This window comes from Canis lupus, chromosome 22 (assembly GCF_003254725.2).
Source record: "Canis lupus dingo isolate Sandy chromosome 22, ASM325472v2, whole genome shotgun sequence".
Lineage (NCBI taxonomy): Eukaryota > Metazoa > Chordata > Mammalia > Carnivora > Canidae > Canis > Canis lupus.
Genome location: NC_064264.1, coordinates 8,537,461 through 8,553,496, shown reverse-complemented (window position 1 = coordinate 8,553,496; position 16,036 = coordinate 8,537,461). Strand labels below are relative to the sequence as shown.

The 16,036-nt window shown below is 35.7% G+C and overlaps 1 protein-coding gene across 10 annotated transcripts in view; it reads left to right on the top strand.

Annotated features, from left to right (window-relative positions):
* The window catches only part of DGKH (diacylglycerol kinase eta), a 178,966-nt gene that overhangs the window by 116,226 nt on the left and 46,704 nt on the right, over window positions 1-16,036 (top strand). For all 10 annotated transcript variants that reach the window (XM_049099330.1, XM_049099335.1, XM_049099332.1 and 7 more), the window contains 4 exons: window positions 819-903; window positions 7,367-7,452; window positions 13,504-13,603; window positions 15,314-15,587. In XM_049099330.1, coding sequence (XP_048955287.1) covers window positions 819-903; window positions 7,367-7,452; window positions 13,504-13,603; window positions 15,314-15,587 — 545 coding nt within the window. The remainder of the gene's footprint in view (window positions 1-818; window positions 904-7,366; window positions 7,453-13,503; window positions 13,604-15,313; window positions 15,588-16,036) is intronic.

The window sequence follows — 16,036 nt, the reverse complement described above, 5'->3', positions numbered from 1 at the left end:
CCTGTTACTGACAACAGTAATGTGCCTACCCTACTGTTCTTCCCACATTAAAAAAAAAAAAAAGTTTTTTTAAATCCAGTTTGCCAACATATAGTATAACACGCCCCAAATTTTGAAATTATTTAGATGATGACTGGATTTATCTGGAGTTGATTGCTTTAATTAATACCAAACGATTAATACCAAACAATTCATTGTTGAGTTTGAAATTAATATTTACAGCTCACTGAAATAAATTTGCTTCAAGTATTAAGAAATTATTATTTCTATTAATATTTTCTTCTCAACCCCATGCTTTCTTAATTTAAGAAAGGATATTTAGTTACTTTTCATTTCATGTATGTATAAGCAGATGTGGCAAGACTGCTTGGCACAGAGAGAATGATTTATTTTTCATTGCTCTATGCACTTATTTAATCTGGGACATTGTTTTAAAACTTTGGGTTGTGACCCATTACTAATTTGTGTGATCCAGTTAGTAAATTGCAGCAAACGTTATTTTAAAGTGAAACAGAAAAGAAGAGAAAAGTCAGAGTGCATTGCACTAGTAAAGAAGAGGAAGTTTTGTTACATATGTGCATTTCTTACTGTGGGTCATAGCCTTTAAAAAGTTTGGAAGTCACTCATCAGAGATTTGGTAAGATATGGAAATCATAAAGTATGAATTCAGCATTTTATGAGATTACCAAATTTCTAATATTTGGTTGTTTCAGAGACTAGTTTGCACATATATGTGCATATGTATACATATGAGGTGAGAACAAAGTCAGTTTATGAAATTTTAAGTGAATTTGGACCAAAGATTTTTCTCTCTTCAGGTGGAGTATAATGACCTATGAACTCAAATTGCCACCAAAGGCTTCTCTACTTCCAGAACCTCCAGAAGCATCCGAAGAATTTTATGTAAGACTTTAACCCTTTGCCTATTTATCATTTGGAGATACGGGTAAATATCTTGAACAAAATAGAAAACTTTATAAGATATAGTAGCACGTTTACTTAATTTTATTTTTTATTGTTTTGGGTGTGGGTTCATTGACTACTTCTAGTCCCCCCTGCCCCAAAAGAAGGAATCCTTATGATCTAGGATCGAATCCTTCCATGACCACTATCCTGGGACTGTGAACTTAGCCACATCACTCACTGTCATGGGCCTCCACTACTTTATCTGTAGAGCAAGGTCCCAGTGTTGGGAGGAAGAAACTAAGGAATGTATATAGAGCACCAGGCATGCAAGTTCCCTTTCCACACCCCGATAGTTTTCCCTGAGTATTTATTCCACCTGCCTGCCTCCTTTTACCAGCAGGGCTCCCGGGAAGACCAGCCAATTACAGGTTCCCATTTAGCTTTTACACATCTGCTGCTTTGGCCATGGGCACCTATCTGACTAGAAGGTGTTAACTCAGCAATTTTCAAACACCGATACTTGCGGGCAGGGTATTATATAATTTCTCTCTTCTTTCTTTGCCTGCCTCATTGAGGGTTCACCATTACAAGTTTCCAGGTTAAGCCTGTTGATCAAGATAAAACAGAAGAAGAAAGACAGCTCCCTTCATTCCATGTCTGCTACAGATCAATAATAACTATAGTTTTAGATGTTATTAAAGATTCATGGTTCTGATTAAACCTCAAAGCGCTGGAGAATTGAAACAGATCTCAATTTTCAAAGGATTATTTTCTGACTGACAAAACCATTTAATCCATAATAATTTACTTTTCCTCCTAGGAAAATTCATCTATTTTACAGTTGAAGTTTTTGTTTTTTCATTAAGAAAATTATGAACTTGTCAAAACTAAGGAAAGGAATGATAACTAGATACATGGAGCTGTTCCTTAAAGGAGCTAGTTGTAATTTAACACCTTTTTCTGATCTCAAGGTAGCAAAAATTGCCTCTAAAAAATACAGAAAGACAAAAATATATGAAAAAATAACCTTACTTATAGCGCTGACACTCAAAGATAATTACCATTAAAGATTAATATGTTTACTATTTTATTTTCAGCAGCATTTTTACTTAGAGTATTATTTTATCTAACTATGAAATGATCGTGTTTTTATAGAAACCAGTCTTTTTTCTTTAGTATTTTTGTAAATCTTATTAATTTTCTCCCCAAAGGGACAAAAGGAAAAATTATTTTGCTTTATTTAGAGTTGTCTGTTTCCTAGCACATAAAATAAAGGTACACAGTTTATTTTTATTACATATATATAGTTGCTAAATATGCGATATGGTTGTTAACTACATGGAAAAAATCTTTTTTTAGTATAAAAAGGTTTTAATTGAAACTTATTTTGTTTTTTTATTAAAATATTTCATAACAAAAGGATAGCATGCCTTAAGATTAAAGTTAAATGAGTGTTCTATATCACCCCCGACGAGTCACCATGTGACTTTTTTCCCTTAAAACCGTAATAAAAGCAAGCTGAACCTTCCTTCTTAGGCTTAACCTAATTTCCCAGCTTATATTTTTTTAAGTATTCATTTTAAATTCCTTTATGCATGATTGTGAAATTATTATTTTTCCAGTTTTCCTAAAAAGGGCACGAATGTGGTTGAACTTCCTAATTATCTTATTAACTCAGCATTCCACTGGCATCGTAGAATTGCAGAGCTTAAAGAATTGTGACAGTTTTATTGATTAATTCCTTATGGCCATAATTAAGTAATTCTGTTTGCTGTTGTATTTTTAAACATAGCAAAAACAACAATTCCATGATTTCCTTCAATAACAATGATTCTGTTAATACTCCATGTTAGAAAACATATTATTTACATTTAACGGGAAGTCCCCTTGCCATCATGTTCTTTTCTCCTCTACCCCTTTGCGAATGAGTATGTATCCCCCCAGTGACATTAGGCTCAGTTCATGTCTATCCTCACCTCAGGTATCACTTGCTCTAAGAAGCCATCCCTCATCCCCCATGCCCTTGTACTACCTCCTTCCTCACAAGTTCCAAAGCCCCCTTCCATTGTCACCTTCCATTATCTTGGTGCTGTTGTACTGTCAAGACCAGGCAATGTGTTATTCATTCACCATTGTATTGTCATCTGGTGTCGTGACTGGCACAAAGTGGACAGTTAATAAAAAAAATTCTTATTGTTAATTTTTGGTCTAAATACCAAACACTTTTGGAACTATGGTCATCGTGGCATCAAAGCCCTCTGGCTTCATCTATTTCTTGGAAACCAGATTCTTATTGCTTTCCAATTGGATTAAAACCTTTTTTGATACAGGAGTCATAGTTTTAATCTGTTTTGTATCATACCCCAATCACACTAGTCAATAGATGCTTATTTATTAATGATAAGTCATCAAAAAGAAGGTGTGAGCTGCTGTATCTCCACCAACTCCCCTAAAATAGGAGAGAGTGGCCTCAACTCTCTGGAAATGAACTTCTTCCTATTAATTTGTTTTAAATTTACTCTTATTGAAAGCTTCTCTCCCCCCAGTTCTTTCTGTTTCTTCGCTGCTTTGTAACAGCATGGTAAGATATTATAACTATTTTTTCATTAATTTAACAATATTAAATGCCCGTGGGTATCTGGGAGTGGACATAGAAGACTTGCCCTATTGCTTCAGTTAGTTTAGAAATGGTAGTTCCCAAACTGTGTGCACCATGGTGGCCTCAGGCCACTGCAGTGAGCTCAGAGGGCTCCCGTGAGATAGTTTTAAATTTCAAAGAAAATTTAATTGTAATACTCAATATCTGTCAGACAACATACAGACTACTAGCTTGAAGTACTGGACAGTTTAAACATTAGGTTGCACTCCTTTTCTTCTGATGACAGCATATTTTTGTGAAGCTTGTGTTTTTAGTAGTCACTGTGATAAAAAGCAAACACCACACAAATTAGTGTTGAGTAGGAAATGAGGTTGTTACTGTCCAATCTGATTTCAAGGCTTGAGGTGTATACAGTGCCCCCAGGCTCACAGCTAGTTGTTTAAGAATGCAATGAGATACTGTTGTTTCTTTTAAATTATACTTACTGTTTTTTCAAATGGCTAGTAAGTTGTTAGGATATAAGGACTTATTAAGTTGTTTGTATTTACCTACTGTTAGGGATTCCTCTTGGCCTAGGGGTATTGTGACAAAATCGTTCAGACGTTTAAAGATGCTATGAGGCCAGAAAGTTGGAGAATCTCGGTTCCAGTGGGAGGGACAGACAATAAAGGATTAGCTATGTTTAAGTTATTTTCAGGGTATAATGGTTGCACATAAGAGAGGATTCTTAGTCTGGCAAGTTCAGGGAAGTCTCTACAGAGGAGGTTGTACCTATACTGGATTTTCAGCACAAAAGAAGAGAAGTGGGAATTAGCCAGTTGAAAAAGAGCATGACGTAGAACCTGATAGGACCTTGGTACATTTGGGGCACTGCAAGTGATACCATTGAGTTAGAGCATGTTGTGCAAGGGAAGAGCATCAAAAGACATGACAGAGGAAAGAAGGAGGGTTTGGATCATGGAGAATCCAGGGAATTATGGAAGGTCTTGCATGTTTTTTTAAAAAATATTTTATTTATTTATTTGAGAGAGAGAGAGACTGAATGAGCAAACGAGAGAGAAAACACAAGTGAGGGGAGGGGCAGAGGGACAGGGAGAAGCAGACTCCCCTCTGAGCAGGGATCCCAACACTGGGCTCAATCCCAGGACTCCAGGACCTTGACCTGAGCTGAAGGCAGACGCCCAACAGATTGAGTCACCCAGGTGCCTCTGGAAGGTCTTGCATGTTAGCTGAAGAGTTTTGACTAATCCCCTCAAACGTGTTAAGGAGAAATGTAGCATGATCAGATTTGTGCTTTAGAAAAAAATCACTGTGTCATGAAGTGGAGAATGGTTTGAAAGGAGTAGGAGAGATATAGAGATCCCAACTATGCTGTTACAATACACTTAAGAAATGACAAAATTTATGTTCAGTAAATGCTGTTAAATAAAGACCAAGGCTTGCTTGGAGAGGGGGTGGGCAATATGGTAGGTAAGCCATGGACATGGTCCCATAATTGGTTTCTTCTTCATTAGCTATAGGTCTTGGGCAAATTGCTCAACTCATCAGAGCCTGAAGCTCCTTGGCTATAAAACAGGACAATTAATGGGATAAATATATACAGAATACTTAATCACAGTGCCTGATATAGAATAAAAATAATTATTATTATTACCTTAACTTCCTGACTCTAAGTGACTACACAGTAGGTTAATAAGTGACATCAATAATTTTATCTTTGGACAGAGAGGTTGTTTCGTTTTCCTCTGGAAGTGGTTGTCTTTTTTGCCTTTGATTATTTTTGACAGACAAAAGCTTGGGTTTTTACATGTCCATTCAAATGGAATTAATGAGAGTTTAAAATATTTCCCTTACATTCTTAGGCTTTATGATAATCTGTCCTGTAGGGAAAAGAAATTAAAACTAATCTTTTTTGAAAAATATTTCCCCTCATTGCTTTTTAAAACGTCGTATTTTCATTTTTCTGATCTTGACTATCAAGTTGCAGCTTTTAATGTTTAGACTGGAAGATGAGTGAAGTGGATTTGCCAGTGAACACAATATTGTGTGAGGCTTTGAGGCTCCTCCCCTCCCATCTTTCTGCCTGTCAAAAAAGTAAGGTGGAAATTCAAAAGATTAGCCACTGGTGGAATTGAATGGAAATCGGGAATGAGATCTGTTTGGGAAGACACTAGTCAGGAAGGCTTTGGTGGGGTGGGGGAGGTAATTGGATCTTCCTTTAAGTCTAAGTAAACTGGTACTGATGGGTAAGAAGCAACGGAAGGATATTTGAGTAGAGCAGAAGAGCATAGGAGACCAGCTGGAACACAGCATGTGATTTACACTGGGAATTTTTTTTTTAAAGATTTTATTTATTCATGAGAGAGAGAGAGAGAGAATGAGAGAGAGGCAGAGACACAAGCAAAGGGAGAAGCAGGCTCCATGCAGGGAGCTCAACGTGGGACTCGATCCCGGGTCTCCAGGATCACGCCCTGGGCTGAAGGCAGGCGCTAAACCGCCGAGCCACCCAGGCTGCCCTACACTGGGAATTTTTGAACCATATGAGGTGGTATATATTTGAGGCAAAAATTTGTATGGAAGGTTCTCAATTGAAGCTATTTAAATATTGTGCACATTTTTATTTATTGGGAAGGTATGTTCTTTCAATAGAATGTTAAATTTTGAGTCAAACAGAAAGGGGGATATAGGGCTCCCTGAGCATTTTGATTATGTCTGAGAGGTATGTTTATATACATGGTTGTATGACAGTGCACTCAGCATTCTAAAAAACTTTTTATTGAACTATACATACAGGAAAGTGCACAGATCATAAATGTACCATTGGTAAGTTTCCACAAGCTAAATGAACCCAGATCACGAGGCAAGGCAACATCACCAGCACCCCTTCCATTTATCACCCCCACCTCCCACCCCAAGAACTTCTCTCCTGGCTTCTAAAAGCATAGATTATTTTTGTCTGTTTCTGTGTTTATAAAATGAATCATTTTGTAAGCAGCCCTTCTCTGAATCTTTCCATTCAACATCATGTCTAGCGTTCATCCATATTACAGCAGAGATGTAAATCACGCATTCTCATTGCCCCCTGGTATCCCATTGCCCAGATGTGCTACAATCTGTTATCCATGCTACTATCGAATGAATGTTGTGTGAATGTTTTCTATCACGTGTCTTTTGCTGAATGCACATCACATTTCTTTGGGGCATATACATATGTAGAAATTCAATTGCTGGGCCCTATGGTATATGCACATGTTCAGCTTTGATAGACATCCAGCAGTTTTCTGGAGTGTTTCTATCAACTCCTGCTCTCCCACCAACAGCGACTGAGAGTTCTCTTGCTCCACAACCATGCCAATACTTGGCACTTTCCAGGTGTGGTTGCTGCTTCTGTTTTCGTTTTAGCTCTGCTGGCAGATACAGTGGAACCCCCATGGTGGTTTTAGTTTGTGTTTGCCTGAAGCCCGATGAGGTTGATCACCTTTCATCGGTTGTGGACCATTGGTATACCTTCCTCTTTAAGCTTCTAGTCTTTTGCCCATTTTTCATCGGGTCATCTGGCGCTTGCTTTTTTGTGCCGACTCAGAGGAGTTCTTTATGTATTCAGCTATTCAACATTTTTTTAATTTAATGGATTTTATGGATTTTTTTAAGACTACTTAATTCAGATTAAGGAATTTCAGAAACTAAAAGCCTTCTACTGAAAGGAAGTATTTATTTCATATGATGACTCTTTTATATATTTCATTATAGTCATTGCCTTGTGTCATGTGTGTCCTGAGTGGTCCCATTTTGGAAGAAATAGTAACTGAGCTGTATGAATGTCAGCAATGATAATACAGTGTAGGTTTTTTATGTTTTCAGATGACAATTTATGAGGACTCAGTTGCAGCTCATCTTACAAAAATCCTCAATTCTGATGAACATGCAGTGATCATATCATCTGCCAAGTGAGTGATGAAGCCATGAAATAGTTGTATGGTGAAAACGCTCATTCCTACCATTTATGTCACTTTGTAATTTTTTTCCCCAAAAAAACCTATGAAATAGCTTACAGAATTAGATATACTAAACTTGCATTTGGTTTTTTAAAAAATCACTTTAGCATCTTATTTGCAGTAGAGTATATATTTAGAGGGATTTTTTTTGGCTGCCTAGGCTGAAACTTTTTTTTATCAGAATGGTGTGGTAAGTGTTTAGAGTTTAATTAGCCCAAGCTCGTATTTAAAGAACACTCATATGTAAACTAAATAGAATTTCCATTAAAAAATTTAAAAAATAAAATAAAAAATAAGAAAATAAAGAAGCATTGATGATTAAATATACTATGGAAAACACATTTCACTACAGTTTATTATTTCCATAAACACTACTCTTTAGGAACTGTTTACATCAGGAAAGGGAAGATATTGAAGAGATTTTTCAAAATGACATTTATCAGCATGTTTAAATTACATAATTATATTTTAATTCAAAGTTATCAGATTTTAGTTAAGTTGATTCTGTACATGGAGCCAGAGCTACTTGATTTTATTATCCCAAATGCTGCCTGCCTGGAATTTAGAATTCAGTTTTGAAGCATCCTATACTGATGTCCTGAGATCAAGAAAGTCAGCTAGAGGAAAGGGTGAAACCCACTGAAATTTTCAACCGATAAGCCAAAGGTAAAAGTATGCTTTAGGATTCTGGCTTGGCAAGGAAATACTACTATTACACAGAGAGAGGAGAAAAAGAAGAAGGAGAGTGAGGGATTAGGGAATTGGTGGAGGCAAAATACACCAACTTTAGTGTATGTTATATACTTCCTTTGCACAGAATCAAGGGAAGATAAATCATTTCAAACAAATTTGCATGTGACAGTATAAATGTAGTGACAGTTACTGTGGATGCCATAAACCCCAGGAATAGGAAACAGGGCTGAGTGATAGAAGAGATGTTGAACAGCTTAAGGCAGGAGAGCACACTGGTTGTGCAGAGAGGTGGGCTGCAGACTCTTGTGTTTGATGCCCAGTGCTGCTGCTGGATTTCTGTCGCTGTCATTTGGTTGGGCGTTTTCTGATGAAGTGGATTGCCTTATGGTGAAATGTAGATATGTCATGTTTGCCCCAGGCCTCAGCACTCCCTATTGTCTTCCCCCTCTTGGGACAAATTTATATACTAAAGTCGTTCCTTAAGTGCTTAAGTTATTTCTATGAGGAAGACATTTGCATTTGCCACCCTTGGTCTATGAATCAAATGCTTTTTTTTTAAATAGGACATTTAGAAGATATAGCTAGAAAAGATGGAAAGCTGAAATAGAAACTTTGAAAAAGTATAACAAGTTATAAAAGGATTATTCTTTGATGCAGTCAAGTAAATATTTTATCTGGCCACCTTTCATAGTTTAGATGGCCGTCTTTCATAGTTAGCAATCATTAATTTTAGCCTTCATGTGTTTGATGTGTTTAATTAGTGCCTTCTATACATCTTACATATTTTTAATTGAGACATGATTTATTATAACATTGTCTTTTGTTAAATAAAATCTTACATAGAATTCCAGTATTTAAAAAATTAAAATTCTATTTTTATCATTAATAAATTGGACAGGATTAAATTATCAATCATTTATGAGAAAAATTAAGCAATAAGATTATAGATGACAGTTATAATTTTATATTTGATCCAGTTTCTAGTTATTTCTGTATCTTACTTTGACTATTGAAGACAATTTCCCTATTACCATGTAACTGAAATAAAACATAGGAATAACTGGAAACTGTATCAAATATAGTCTAAGATTTGCACAAAAAAATGAATTCTAATGTTGAAGCTAGCATATTATTTGTCTGAGATCTCCAATGACTGAACATGTAAAAAATTATATTTTATATTTCTAAATGAAATCTGAATGAAGTATTTGCAGAATCTTTGAAGAATTTCTGGGAAACAGCTTGAAAACCACTGTAAATCACAGGGTTGGACCAAGTAGAAGTAAATCTAAGGTCCTAGCTGAGATTTGACCATTTGGTAGCTTTGTGGCCTATGTCTGTTTTATCAAGCATAAGAATGGAAAGAGTGCCTGTCCTGTCTCCGTCATGAAACTGTTGGGAGAATTAAATTGAGTAATGAAATAAATATAGAGCTTGTAAACTACAGAGTGCTATATTAAATTATAGTATCATCATCTCATGTTTTAATCAATTACATTCAAATTTTTTCTTTGACCTAAGGCTGGCTCTTTGTCTAGGCTCTACTATTAGCTAAAAGCTTTGGATTTCTCTCTGACTAGCTCATTTACCTCTAAACAGATTTTGTTCCAACCCTGGCCCCCTCTTGTCACTCATCTGTGCTCCCAGGCTGCCCAGCAACCTGCCTTTATAACCCTGGATTAAAATTTTACAGGATTTTCCATAAAGAGGTTCAAGAGAGAAAAGAAAGGACAAAATGTAGTAAATTTTTATCAGTGATATATTTTAAATTTAATTTTTGTTATGAACATCGTCAAACAAATATAAAAGTAAAGAGACTGGTATAATGGTTTCCCGCCATACCCATCACATGGCTTCAGTATTTATCAAAATTTTGTCATCTACTCCCACTTTCTTTTGCTACAATCTCTAAGCAAATCCCAGAAATTATTTTATTCTGCTTTCAGTCTATATACCTAATAATCTTATTAAAAAGTCTAATAAAATTAGTAATACTTCTCTAAGAGCATATATATTACTCAACCCATAATCCATTTCCCCTAATTATTTCAAAGTTATTTTTAAATAGTTGAGTTGTTCAAATCAAAATCCAAACAAGATTCACATATTGCATTTGGGCTGTATGTCCCTTTAAAACTTGTAAAGTCTATAATAGTTTTCCCTTCTTAAAAAAATTTTTTTGTTGTTATCAAGATATGACATATACACAGTAAAGTGCCCAAATCATAAGGGTATAATTTAGTGATGAGAAAGAGGAATAAACGTACATATGTTCACATACACATTCTTGTAATCACCACCTAGATAACATGGAATTCCCTTCCTTTCTTAATGCCATCTACTTGTTAAATGATACAATATTAAGGCAGGATGTTTTAACAATCTTGTGCGTATTTATATTTGTTTTATGAAATGGTAATTCCCAGGAGCCCAAGCTGTTTGAACTATTTTTAAAATGCTGAAAATACTGATGGAAAAGCTATAATCCATTAACTTAGCTAGCGTGTAGGTTAACTAATGTAGTTACTATGGGTTAACCAACAAAGTGTTAACATCTCTTTGATTTTTGAAATTTTGTAAGTTTGGTATGATAACATGAGTTACCTTCAGAGAATCAGAAGGATTAATTAGCAAGTATGGGTGTCATATATTAATAAAAAATAATAAAAATAATAATAAATGAAATTTTCCCTGTAGACAGAACTTCTTAGAAAATGGGATCATCAGCCAGAAAAAATAATAAGGTTGGAACTATTGCCATAGAACCACAGAATTTCAGATCTCGTATCTATTTAGAGATAATTTAGGCAACACCTGTCATTGAATAGATGAGGTAAGATACGCAGTTGTTAGAATCTTTCCTTGGAACACAGAGATAGCTAAGGGTTTTTATAGATTATGCACTGATACTTGTAAATCATCTTTAATTTCTGATTGGAACTTTTTTACAAAAGATGGAAAATTAATTTTCCAGATTCTCGGAGGATGACCCCTGCCTGCCAATATGTGCATCTGTTTGGGCATCATTGCCATATTTTTCTTACTGTAGTGTTTGCATAATATAATGTCATTTATCCCTATTAAAAAAATAAGTGGTAAAATGATAAATGATGATACTGACACTGGTAATAAAAAGTATAGATCTCATGAATAATATAGTTGTGATGATAGTGGAAATCATCCAGCATGCTAAATATGGACTGTTGTTAGCTTCAACTGAATATTTGGTGCAATAGCAACTGCATATTTGTGCTCAACTTGGAAGGAAGAGAACAAAACTAAAAGAATTAAAATGCTTGGAAATTATCTTGTCAAAATTATGACTAACAATGATTTAAGATATAATTTTATAGTTCTATGGGAAAATCCACATTCCACTTTCACTTACTTGATTTTTGCACGTTTTCCAGAAATCTTTATGCATCAAAATAGAAAACTGTATCATGTGGAGAATGTCTTCCCTGTCACTATGGCAAATACATCTTAAAATTGTTTTTCTCCAATTTGCTGGTTCACAGGTGGTATGATTTTGAATCATGCCATGTTTAGGTGTCCATTTTATTTCAGTTTTAAGAATTCTACATTCATTATTTAGGTGTAATAGCAAGTTAATTTTTATTACAAGTATAAATATTTTATGCCTCTGGAATATGAAACTTATTGGATCCTAAGATAGACCACAACTTACTTGACAAGTATTTCCTAACACAGTCATACTCTCTTCCTTCAGCCTCCATCTCCAACATGACCCTATTGTTGCCACTTTCATTCGTAGGCTGATGGACCAACAGGCTCTGTCCCTAAGAGTTAGCAAAATACCAGCAAAAGTAGCTATGGTAATGTTATGACATATGCAATTTCACACATTTAACAGGAGAAAATTTTATCAAGACAGTTGTAATAACAGCAATGAAAACCTCTATTTCGGAGTTAAATAAAGAGGGAGAACTGTCAGTGTCTCCTCTCCTTAGGGATGGGACATCTTGGAGAAACTTTCAGTAAGGTTCATAGAAGGAATTTCATGACAGCCTGCCTTAACATTCCAAAATGTTCCATAAAAGTACTGTACATGAACAAAGAAGACCAAAATTGAGGTGAAGCACATGAATGCGTCTCTAATAGTAAGCTAGAGTCTCTGAATATATGTGAATTTAAAAAGCCAACAAAGAGATGTAAGGTTAGGAAATACTACTTTTTGTCCAAGTAAAAGCTAGAAATGGTTGCCAAAAAACTAAGAAAACAAAAATTATTAGGAATAATTCAGTTCTTTTTGAGATGATAAATGTGAAGGTTTGGAGTGGGTGTGGGTGTACTATATCCATGGAATGACTTGATGTCATGATACTTAAATATCTGGAAACATAATCATTATGTCACTCACATACCAGAGAAAATTGTTGAGTGTAATAGAAAAAAATAATTGCCAGAGCCCGCTTTTTTTCCCTTCAAATTTTTCAATCTATATCCATAATAAAGGGAAATATTATTATTTTAAAATATTCTGATTTTGTTTTCAGAAACACTATTAGTTCTTGCTACAAAAAGCTAGTCACATACTGTTCTGTTGGGTTGTTTTTAATCCAGCACCAGTCCCAAAGACTTTTGAAAGACGTATTTTAGTTAGTGTTAAGGTTTCATATTATTTTCTTCTTTTAATCTACTTCTATTGCAAAGAAATTGAATGTAATTAAAAGCGACAAACAAGTAAACCGTATATTGTTGACACTGACAAGCTCTAAATTAAATTAGTCTTGAATGTGACTGTGCTGGTTATCTTAAGGGAAAAAAACAAATGGATTTAAGGAGAATATAACTCAATTCAAGTGCCAGGTTAGTTACACAATCTCTTCTTCAGGAACAATATACTTTTGAGATAACAGATCATGAATAGGAGAGTGACAGTAACAACATTAAGTGACAAATTAATCCTCTTTTTTTTTAATCCTCTTTTTTTTTAACATCGCCAAGTTCTATTATGAAAATATGTAAGGTGCTGGAGATAATGCTAATTTATTAAAATGAGATCTATAAATACTCTTCTCAATAATTTAATTTAAATATTTGAGAAAGGCTTGTTATGACCTTAATACAATGTGTACACTTTATTCGTGTGCATTTCCACTTATAACTCAGTATGTCTTGAACTTATCTAGTATGTGTTATACAGCAGATAGAAGTATGGGTTTTATATACAAACGGTCCCTGTGCTTTGGCAATTTACCTGTTTGTGCTTGTTGTTAAATATGTTTGTACATCAAACTGAATCCACCTACAGGGTTTACTGAATTGCACAATTTCTCTTCCTTAAAGGATACTATGTGAAACTGTAAAGGACTTTGTTGCTAAAGTAGAGAAGTCATATGAAAAAACGTTGGAAAACACCGTTGCAGCCGATGCCATGGCCAGTAAAGTAAGCGGGTCACCTCAGGGCATGAAAGTTTTTTGCTGACAACGTTAACATTGAACTGTGTTTCACAGCTAAATTGATTACGTGACTTTCTTGCCAAAACATCTTAAATCAAGAGAAAAACTACTTTTGAATCAGATGTGAGGGACGAAAACATATTCTGTTTTATGGTTACGCTTGAATATATGGGAAACCTGCATTGCTGAAGACCATCCGACAACCTGAATTTTGTAACTCAGCTCCCTCTGCCCCACAGATTGGCATCCCCAAGGAGAAATGCCCCACAGTGGGGTCACAGAGGGGATAATGCTGGGCAGGTGGTGTTCCAGTGTGGAGAGGGATGGCTTTCTGTTTCCAGGCCAACTGATCATCAGGCTCACTCTTAGCATGGTTCCTTGGAATCCCCAGACATTATGGTCCTTGGCCTCTTTGCGGGTTCTTTTTCTTGCTTTGCCTTTTTCTTTATAGATTTCTTCCCCCCTTTATAAGCTTTCTGAGGCTAAAGTAAGAAGCTTAAAAGCTACTCTCTTTGCTTTCATATGTTCAAGGCCGGGCATTCTTACAAAAGGTTTGGCTTTCTTGGGCTTGCAAAGGAATGATCTCCAGATCTATGCTGTAGATGGTAATTCCATGGAGTTAAAGGAAAAGGAAATAGAAAGAAGCATAACATTTGATATTTTCAGCCTCTTTCTTGTTTTTCTATTCAATGGAGAGCTTCAGAAAATGGAATACCTCTCTGGCTATATTTTTTCTCTCTCTTTTTGAAAGATTTTATTTATTTATTCATGAGAGACACGAGAAAGAGAGGCAGACAAATAAGCAGAGGGAGAAGGAGGCTCTCTGTGGGGAGCCTGATGTGGGACTCAATCCCAGGACTCCGGGATCATGACCTGAGCCAAAGACAGTTGCTCAAACGCTGAGCCATCTAGGTGCCTCCATATTTTTTTCTCTTAACAGTTTCTGCCGTAGCCTTGTCTTAGCATGACATCAAAGACAAATAAATGGAGAAGGAAAGGACAGGAATCTGTGTGGTGAGAAAAGCTATAGTAGGGCAGTTGTAGCAACATCTTCAGGCCTTCATGTTTCTTTACCCTTCGTCACTCGAGAGAAGCAGACAGAAACAAGGGCAGAGTGCTGGTTTTTGCTTTCTCCATCTTCTTTTTCTTCTTTATCCTCATGCATTTTCCTTTTTGCTCTTTTTTTTTTTTTTGAGTCAGTAATCCCATAGGCACCTTTCACCCCTTTCACAAGCAAAGCTTTGAAGGAGAGCTTACCAAGACTCAGCCAGACCTGCAGTTTGTGATGATCAAAATGGTACCATTCATCAATCACTTTTTAAAAAGCTTACACAGTGTTTTGTAAGATACATAATTTTTTTGTGGAATGTGTCACTTTGTAGTGAAGTGTTTGTTTTTTTCAAGGAAAAATACCTGTATAATGATGATAGAGATTTTCTTATAAGGAAAACTACTGATACAAAGACGGTAGAGTTGGGATATTCCAGAAGCACACCTAAAAATTTACATAATTGTGCTCTTGTTTTTAAATGATAAGTTATTTCATCTATAAGCTGTATCATGTATAATGGATAGCCAATTAATTGGTAAATATTAATATAGGCATCTTTCCTCTAAAATCAGAACTGATTCACTCAAATTGTCCTTTTCCATTTCCACCAAATGAAAATTCATTACTGTATTTTTGTTTTCATAGTGTTCAGTCCTAAATGAAAAGCTTGAACAACTGCTTCAAGCCTTGCACACAGATTCCCAGGCCACCCCCATTGTCCCAGGCATCCGCTCTGTCATTGTAGAAGAAGATACCGTGGAATCTTCCAGTGAAGAATCCTTGTGTGAAAGCAAAGAACAACTCGTGGATGACCCTACGAAACCTCCATCCCAGAAAGCTGTCAAACCAAAGGAAATAATGTTGCGGGCAAACAGTTTAAAGAAAGCAGTGAGGCAAGTCATTGAAGAAGCCGGCAAAGGTACACATGAACAAAATTAGCTTTTGAAGTTAGCATCATCCCTATATTGTAAGCACAATGGAATTTCCATGTTGGTCACACTGTGCGCGTGCGCGCACACACACACACACACACACACACCCCATTTTTAGGCAGGACAGAAGAAGAAGCCATTAGAATGAAATCTGTACTATTTATTGTTTTAGTAGGATCAGTACACTAATGATATAGAAACTAACACATCAAAGATAAAAATACACTGGAAACATTGAAAATTAATAATTTAAAAATTTTAAATATCTTTCACCTAATTGGAATCTTTTTTTTTAAAGATTTTATTTATTTATTCATGAGAGACACAGAGGAGAGAGAGAGAGGCAGAGACACAGGCAGAGGGAGAAGCAGGCCCCAAGCAGGGAGCCCGACGTGAGACTCGATCCCGGGTCTTCAGGATCATGCTGCCCTAAACC